Source organism: Rhincodon typus, unplaced genomic scaffold (genome assembly GCF_021869965.1).
Source record: "Rhincodon typus isolate 14 unplaced genomic scaffold, sRhiTyp1.1 hic_rhity00007598, whole genome shotgun sequence".
In the NCBI taxonomy this organism is placed as follows: domain Eukaryota; kingdom Metazoa; phylum Chordata; class Chondrichthyes; order Orectolobiformes; family Rhincodontidae; genus Rhincodon; species Rhincodon typus.
In genome coordinates this window covers 1-9,204 of record NW_025973236.1, presented here as the reverse complement: position 1 = coordinate 9,204, position 9,204 = coordinate 1, and the positions used below count along the sequence as shown (strand labels likewise).

General features: G+C 39.7%; 1 protein-coding gene across 1 annotated transcript; it reads right to left on the bottom strand.

The window, feature by feature from the left end:
* Positions 1 to 6: 6 nt before the first annotated feature.
* Positions 7 to 6,158, bottom strand: LOC125482243 (endoplasmic reticulum membrane-associated RNA degradation protein-like). The gene is made up of 5 exons (XM_048594277.1): positions 5,698 to 6,158; positions 5,393 to 5,490; positions 2,987 to 3,123; positions 2,009 to 2,123; positions 7 to 447 (listed from the first exon to the last, which is right to left on the bottom strand). Exons 1-5 carry the CDS (start codon positions 5,776 to 5,778, stop codon positions 273 to 275), a joined length of 606 nt encoding a protein of 201 aa, XP_048450234.1. The 5' UTR covers positions 5,779 to 6,158; the 3' UTR covers positions 7 to 272.
* Between the last annotated feature and the right edge of the window lie 3,046 nt (positions 6,159 to 9,204).

Genomic DNA, 9,204 nt, shown 5'->3' with positions numbered 1-9,204 from the left:
AGTTCCTACTATCTCTTGATCTTTCAGTTGTGAACTTCTACGTTTTTAAGAGTTACTACACAGCATAAACAAATTGAACTTCACATAATCTAGCCCTCCCATGGACTTTAATATCCTCATATCCACAGTGCTAAAAGTAACAACATGAGGTGGCAGAGGTTCAGAGGCTCCCGTTCTCATGCTAGAGAAAGAGACTTGCTTGCAAAGAGAGAAAAAAAATTCAGGAAATCGCAAATCGCATTGTAACCAATGGGATTAGTCTTGAAGTATTCTCATTGGGTAAGGCAAAGGTTACAACTGTCTGAGGGGCGAGCAGACTGTCCCTCAGGTGTGAATGTACTTACCTCTGCAGTCAGCAGCCTGTTGGGACAGTTATTAACAATGGTAAAATGTTTGCGGAGGCCCATCTCCAGTTGAGGTAAAAGTAGTATTGTACAGTCTGCATACCTGTGGAAATAAGGTTCATGTGCACTGAAAAAAGTTTCAGCAATGTAACATCCTGACACTGAAGCAACGTTAAATGTTAATGACAGCATGATCATGTCGAAGGTTGCTATGTGCTCCAACTTCTGATGCTTAGTCTGAGCTAATGTTCATCAGATCTAAATCTTGGTTTCTGTAGTGTATTCATTGTAGTTTTTAATATTTAAAAAGTTTAAAATCAGGAATGAAAATCGTCTAAAACTTGGAAAATAAGTCAAAATCATCAAGGCACAAAAGTAGGCTATTCAACCCATCAATTCCATGTCAGCACTCTCTGCAACAATCCAGTCAAACCCCTTCCACCCTTACCCCCACCCCATCACCAATCAAAAATAAACTCCTTGTGCAGGAGTTCACCATTACAATGCATCAGCACAAAGTCCTTTAAACTAAAATATTTCACTGCTGAGGCGAGAAGCTTTTAGAGGTCTATCATCCTCTCCCCTAATCACTGACTATAAGTCCGGGTTTTTTGCTATTGTCTGTCAGTAGGCTTAAACTCAGCGTTTTTGCAAAGAAAAAGTACATAAATCTAGCCAAAGAACTTCTGCCTATTTATTTACCCTCATTCGAACTTCCTCTGCATTGTTTTTTATTTAAATAGTTTATTTGTAAAATTAATTGTAATTGATAATAATTAATTATAAATGAACTGAGGAAGGGTCACCGGACCCAAAACGTTAACTCTGATTTTTTATTCACAGACGCTGTCAGACCTGCTGAGCTTTTCCAGCAACTTCTGTTTTTGTTCCTGATTTACAGCATCTGCAGTTATTTCAGTTTTAATTAGACACTGCCCATGTTTCTCTTGCAGGGTTACAGAAAAGCATAAGAAATGGACCCAGAAGGAGGTCATAGGGCCCGCTGAACCTGCTCAATCATTCTAGAAGATCCCTGGTTAAACTTCGATGAATATCTCCATTTGCCCCCCTAATCTGCATATCCCTTGGTGCCTCTAGAACCCAGAAATCTATCGATTCCAGTCTTGAATACATTCACAGGGCCCTCTTGGACAGTGAATTCCCAAGATTGATAAATACTTGGATTTTGATTGTTTAACTCAAAACCAAAACACCACCATCAATGCCTCGTTTATAAAAGTAATAGGCAACTTCAGATACGACATCAAACTTGTGATTGGTGTGAATTACAAGAAGATTTCCAACGATTTCCAAAAAATACAAGATCCTATATTTGTGGTGTTTGTCAATCATGGGATGTCCTAGATGCTTTAAAGCCAATTAACTACTTGTGAAATTTAGTCTGACAAACAGCATAGTAATCAGACAATCTGTGATTTGCTTTGCCAAGTGTCAGGGATATACACCCCTGTTCTTCTTTGAGATAATGTCATGGGATCTTCTAAATCTACCTGAGGAAGTAGTCAAGAACCTAACTTAACCTCTCACTCCTGGCAGTGCAGCATTCTCTAATAAATGAGCCTTTTTTTTCAAAACTTCCTGGGACACATTCTTCAGTTTCAAGCAATGCCGTAATAAATCAACTATGTTTTTTTTAATCCTACCGCTGATCTTTATAAGCCTCAAGTGCATCTTTCCAATAAGGCAGCATGATTTCCACTACAAAATCAGATTTCTCAATAATACCCTTTGCAGCAGCAATAGCCTCCTCATTAATATCTGTTAAAAAAAACACAAAACATTAAATGTTAGGATTGGTAAATTCTATGTACTAGTTATTTTTCACAACTTGAATATTGATGAAAAGAGGGTTGCGTTGCTGAGGTCTTTTGTCTTGCACTCATCAGGATAGATGTAGGAATGCTACATTTCAAGTAGTCAAAATAAATTATACTACAGAAAAAAAAAGTGTGCCTACTCTCCTATTGCTTACTCCATATAAACAGCTGAATCAGAGTCTGACTTACAAATCAATTAGTATCCTTTTCTTCTGTAGTGTGCTAATTGGTTGGCAAGTCAGACTCTGAATGACTGAGGTGTTGCCATGGAAAAAGCAATAGGAGAATAGACATTCTTTCCTTTTGTAATATAAATTGTTGCTTGAAATGTAGTATTCTTCCAACTATCCTGATGAGTGCAAGATGAAAAGCTTTGGCAAAATGAGTCTATTTGTTTTCATAAGCCTTTTCTTCGTACTCATTCCATTCCTGAAGGTATTGACTGCACCACAGTGTTCTACAGGTACCCGACCATCTTTGACACTGTCACCAAATGGCCATCCTTCCAATGTGCAGTCACAATAATGAACAGAAACCCTAGTCAGTTTAATCCAGGGTAACTAACTCGTTTGAAGTTTTTTAAAGGGGACACTTCAAATGTGGGAGTGGGGGTGTGTGCATAAGTTGGGTGGGGTGTGGTGTGGAATGATGTCCAATGGCCATAGTGTCTCCCCTCACAATATCTGAAGCATGGAGACAGGAAATCAATTAACATACTTTTGCAGCTCAGATGCTCCTTTCCTTAACCAGCTGAGACAGTACAACTGCTACAACTAATTTCCAGTTCAATTTCTTATGGCTCACCAGGGAAGACAGCAAGTTCCTTCAGCTGTGTCAATTGGAAATAAGGTCGATGGAGAAGTGAGAGATTGTTGCGAGCCAGGAAATCCTTCAATATCTGCCCTAATCCAGCTGTTAGTAACAGCAGCATAGAGGTGTACCTAGACATAATTAAATAACAACAAAACAAAGATTAACTATTACGTTCTAAAAGATTGAATAATCTGCTTTAATAACACAGTGGACAAATAAAAACTGAAAATACTAGGAATAAGGTTTTATTTGAAAGCTGTGTATTTTTGCAGATCTCAGAAATTGTATCTCTTTCTTTACCCTGCATATCCTTGGTACACAAGAAGCAATTCAAAATCTGTCCTACTTTATATTCAAATCAGTGTTCGATTGAGTTGAAACTAAAATCACTAGTCATGCAAATAATAAGAATGCACTATGGTCCTCCAGTGCTGAAAACAAAATTACAGTCATTTAGTGATTTTTTTTCTTGACTATATGGGCTAACACCCTCAGCAACGGACCACTCTAAAATCCTCATTGTCATTTACATCTTCCATCATAAGCTGACCCCCAATCCATATCTGTAATTTCCCACAATTCTTTGTTAGTTCCTGACACTTGCCATTCTACCAACAATCGCCTCTGAGCATGTGTCCCTCCCTTCGTCCATCTTCCAAACCTTCACACTTACTCTTTGGAAGGTCATCCTTAACCACCATGTTTAAGAACCTCCTTAAAACCCATTTAGAATCAGATAGTCATAAAACTGTACAGCATGGAAACAGCCCCTTCGGTCTAACTTATCCATGCCAACCAGATATTCTAAATTAATCTAGTCCTGTTTGCCAGCATTTGTCTTATATCCCTCTAAACCCTTCCTGTTGATATACCCATCCAGATGCTTTTTAAACGTTGTAACTATACCAGCCTCCACCACTTCCTCTGGCAGCTCATTCCATACACACACACTATGCGTAAAAAAGTTGCCCCTTAGGTCCCTTTTAAACCTTTCCCCTCTCACCTTAAACCTATGCCCTCTAGTTTTAGACTCCCCCACCCCAGGGCAAAGACCTTCGCTATTCACCCTATCCATACCACTCATGATTTTATAAACTTCTATAAGATCACCTCTCCAGTGAAAATAACCCGAGCTTATTCAGCCTCTCCAAACAGTGCAAACTCTCCAAACCTGGCAGCATCCTTGTAAATCCTTTTTGAACCCTTTCAAGTTTCACAACATCCTTCCTATAGCAGGGAGACCAGAATTGCACATAGTATTCCAAAAGTGGCCTAACCGTTGTCCCGTACATGATATACCAGCGCCTATACTCAAAGCACTGTCCACTAAAGGCAAGCATGCCAAACACCTTCTTCACTGTCCTGTCTACCTGCGAGACCACTTTCAAGGAACTATGAACCTGCATTCCAAGGTCTTTGTTCAACAGCACTCCCCAGGACCTTACCATTAAGCATACAAGTCCTGCCCTGATTTGCCTTTCCAAAATGCAGCTCCTCACATTTATCTAAATTAAATTCCATCAGCCACTCCTCAGCCCTTTGGCCCATCTGATCAAGAGCTGAGGCAACCTCCTTTACTGTCTACTAAACCTCCAATTTTGGTGTCACCTGCAAACTTACTAACCATAAACATGTTCACATCCAAATCATTTACATAAATGACAAAAAGCAGTGGAACCAGCACCGATCGTTGTGGCACACCACTGGTCACAGGCCTCCAGTCTGAAAAGCAACCCTCCACCACCACCCCCTGTCTTCTACCTTCGAACCAATTCTGTATCCAAATGACTAGTCCTCCCTGTATTCTACGTGATCTAATGTTGCTAAGCAGTCTACCACAAACAACCTTGTTGAACGCCTTACTGATGTCCATTAGATCATGTCCATCACTCTGCCCTCATCAATCCTCTTTGTTACTTCTTCAGAAAAAACTCAACCAAGCTCGTGAGACATGATTTCCCACACACAAAACCATGCTGACTATCCCTAATCAGTTTCCAAATACATGTAAATCCCGTACTTCAGGATTCCCTCCAAAACATACCCACCACCAATGTCAGGCTCACTGGTCTATAGTTCCCTGGCTTTTCCTTACCATCTTTCTTAAATATTGGAACCACGTTATCCAACCTCTAGCCTTCCGGCACTTCATTTGTGGCTATTGATGATACAAATATGTCAAAAGGGGCCCAGCAATCACTTCGTAGATTTCCACAGAGTTCTAGAGTACACCTGATCAGGTAACTTTGCATCTTCTAAAGGGCCATTTATCTACCTTGCACTTAGGAAATTCCTTGCTTTCACCCATTTAAAAGCAAATTGTTAAAATTTATTCTGAATTACACTAATTCATAAATGCGAGGATGGCAGAACTGACATTTGGAACCAAATGCTTACATAGGAGGGATTTCTGAAGGAGCTGCGAATCCATGCCACAATATGTTGCGGAGATTTAAGCTTGTTGGTGATCCCAAAAACACTCTCAGCATGTTCATCTGTATTTGGATAATGACACGTATGGAATTCATTCATTAGAACATGCACTAATATGCATCTCACACAGAACACCAGTCATGGACATACCATTAAGGCAAATTTAATTAGAGGGGGCATGATAAAGCTGTAGCAATGTGTTGTTGAAAAGGTAAACAGAAAAATATTATTTTAAGCAGCAAGTTTAGTAACAAAAAAAAAATTCTTACCACACTCTGTCCAAATACAGCAGCCAGCTCTTGTGAAGCCAGTAGATCCCTCAGGAGAAAGGGACATTCATTGCCAATCATTAGGAATACCTATGTATAGGAGAATGATCTGCATTACAGGGTCCACAATTAGAATAAACACTTATCAGGAAGGCACGGGAGGTTAAATGTATCCACCTTCAGGTAAGGTTGACCCAAGTGCCAGGCGACCATGCTAATGTTTATTCTTCCTTAGACCTCTGCAATTCTAATCATATCATTTCACTACTTAGATTCTTCCACTCTCCAATTCTCACACCTCTTATGAGGCTTGGGAATGCAAAGAATGACAAGTGCTCATCTCACGTTTTAGCTTGACATTGCAGTGTGCTAGGGCTTAAAGAAACTGAAACACAAATGGAAACAATGCAAGGTGACCTTTTGAACCAAATGCTTATATAGGAAGGAACTTCTGATGTCAGCATAATTCAATTAAAATAGCTCCAACATTGTTTCCTGTGCTTTCAGCTGTTTGGTCCTAAACTCTGGAATTTTCACCCGAAACTTACTTTCTATCTCTCTTTGCTACTTTAAGATGTTTTAAAGGTTATGTCTGATCAAGATTTTGGTCAACAGTTTTAATATCTCCTTATCCGGCTTAGTGTCAAAATTTGTTTGATAAGGCCATAAAGTGCCATGGGATGTTCTAGTACACTGCAAGGCGCTGCACATATGCAAGTTGTTGTTGTAATGAAGCAATCGGACGCTGAATATTTTACAAACCAGAAGACACGACGTACACAGCTCATTTTCAAGGCAAGACATTTTCGTCCCATCATGAAAAGAACACTTCCTTATCATTGACTGCATAATTCATGACCTTTTTGTTGAAGAGGGGTAAAAACTGGGGAAAAGACAGAAGAAAACTTTTCATAACAACAATCATATATTTCCTGAAAATAAGCTATAGCTAGTTTACAGAAAGTGCCACTCTACTCCTTTCCTGAACACAAAACCCAGCACTAAGCTCATGGTCTACAGAGTAATAGTGAAACATCCCTTCCTTATGGCTCAAAACCCTGGAAAAGTACCACCTACTGCTTTTGCAAAATGTTGCAAATCCACTGGCCAGATAGATACACAACCATTTGCATTCTGGCTCAGGGTAACATCCCCAGTATTGAATTAATTAGCTCTATTAGTTCCATTGGGCAAGCCACATCGTCCACACACCTGATATGACACTCCTGAAGCAAGAACTTTACTTGGAGCTTCAACCTGGCAATCGAGCCCCAGGAGGGCAAAGAAAACATTTCAAGGACATCCTCATAGCTTCTTTGAAAAACAACAATAACCCCTTTAACACACCTGGGAAACCCTGGCCCAAGATCGCCCAAAATGGAGCGAAAGCATCCGTACATCTCAAGTCTCAACCCAACAAGCTGAAGTCAAACATCAGAGAAAGAACTGTGCAGCAACCCAGATATCCCACCCTCTCATTCCTCCAACCACACAAATGCCTCATTTGTGACGGAGACCGTAGGTCACGCAGTTGACTCTTCAGACACCTGAGAACTCATTTTTAGTGTGGAAGCAATTTATCTTCAATCATGAGGAACTGCCCAAGAAGACTAAAGCCATAGTTTTGGAGCAATTTGAACTTTCAATTATTACACCTTTTAAAAAATAACTTTTACTGTATCAATAACTCAAGTCAAAACAACTTTCTTTTTGTGAGCAATGGAGAGATGCACAGCAAAAGATAGATTCTGGGGCCTCCACCCTAAGCAGTTTGAACAGACAAACATGATTTGTCCCTTCCTATCTTTACAGTTAAACAATAACTCCAATTTTGTTAAGTTCCGAGACTTGAGTCATTCATTTCTCCTGGAACTGACTCAAAGGACTTTGCATCTCCTTTAGATCTTACTTTTGTTCTTTTTCTTTACCAACACCATCAGCTTCAGAATTTCCTCCAAGTTTGTTTTAAATCCACATGAACTAGGTTTTCAAACTGGGCACAAGCTCCCACTCACATTCCATGAATGAAGCACTTAGGGCTGGCCAACATCGATAATTGCTGTGTTCCATCCCAATCGGCTGCAGATTACCCAAGACCAAAAGTGTAACTTCCAAAAACCTGTTGTCTGTCTGCAATTTTCCTGAGTTTATAGGGAAGCCTGCAAACGAATATCAAAGTGGCCTCCCCTGTTCCCTTCTCCACAGAAATAGGAATGTATTCAAGTAGAAATGCTAATCAGCCACCTCTGATTACAATATCTTTCATATTAGAAACAGGACAGGCTTGAGCACAACTGCTTTCAATTTGATACCAACACCAGCTTTTGGTATTTTAATAAGCATATACACTTCACATGTATAACAGTTCTGAACACCATAACAACTGAAGGAAGGATTGGGGCCTCAGAGGGGCACGAACAAGAAATAACCTTGTGGATGCAATAGGCAATGGTATGGCTGAGGCTGGCCATAGTTATGGCAAGTACAGTGCATCGCGTTCTTATGGGAAAGGTGTCTGACATGACAACCAGAGATAAAATTAACTTGCTCCCAGTTCCCTCACAATCCAAGAGTTTGGATGTTTCACTACAAAAATAGAGACTCTATTTAGGCCTCACTCATGAGGAAAGGCCTCACCTTTCCTTTGCTTTTTACTCTAGTCATAATTTGAAAAGGCTTTGGCAAATGTTAAAATATTATTGTGGAGTAATAATACAGCCAGCTTAGAGGTGACCTTATGATAGTTCAGATCAAAGGAAAAATTAGATTTTAGAATAATATACATTATTAGAACAAGCTTAGGGACATGAATTCAAACATATATGAGAATGGTGAAGATATAACTTCTGCATGTGATAAAAAGGTGGAATAGGCAATGTGCAGCAGGAAATGTATTGTTTACGAGTATTGATGAATGAAAGAGAAATAGTGTTGAAGCTTTTCATTTTGCATTCATCAGGATAGAGTTGCTTAAAACTAAATCTCAAAAAGGGAACAATTTATACTACATAAAAAGGTGGTGCTAATTTGTTGCAAGTTGATTCTGATCAGTAGAGAAGTTGCCAAGGAGTATGAACAGTTTATATTTGGCATTGATGTTGCTGGATAAATTTCACAGTTGTCTTCTTAAAAGTTAAGGTAGTAACAGATATACTCAGATTAGAAGTTTGGCTTTTGGATGGAAGTGGTAGCTCCAACTTTGACGGAACTATTACCCAAGGAAAGTTGAAAGTACACTTGAGCTAACTCCACTCACCCCATATATCTAGTGATAATTCATAGATCATGGTGGTCTCTTAGCTATTACTTTGCCTTATTGTAGAACTAAGTCAGAGTCATACAGCATGGAAACATAGTCCAACTAGTCGACGCCAACCATGTTCCAAATTAACTAGACAACAAGGTGCAGGGCTGGATGAACACAGCAGGCCAAGCAGCATCATAGGAGCAGAGAGGCTGACGTTTCGGGCCTAGACCCTTCATCAGAAAAAGGGTCTGATGAAGGGT

What these genes read in the sequence shown, in the direction of transcription:
- LOC125482243 (XM_048594277.1), bottom strand. Translation starts at nt 5,778, where the DNA reads ATGATTGGCAATGAATGTCCCTTTCTCCTGAGGGATCTACTGGCTTCA. An exon ending in CTGTATTTGGACAGAGTGTG is followed by an intron (nt 5,491 to 5,697) that starts GTAAGAATTTTT and finishes ATCCAAATACAG; the next exon opens with ATGAACATGCTGAGAGTGTT. An exon ending in GAGGCTTATAAAGATCAGCG is followed by an intron (nt 448 to 2,008) that starts GTAGGATTAAAA and finishes TTATTTCCACAG; the next exon opens with GTATGCAGACTGTACAATAC.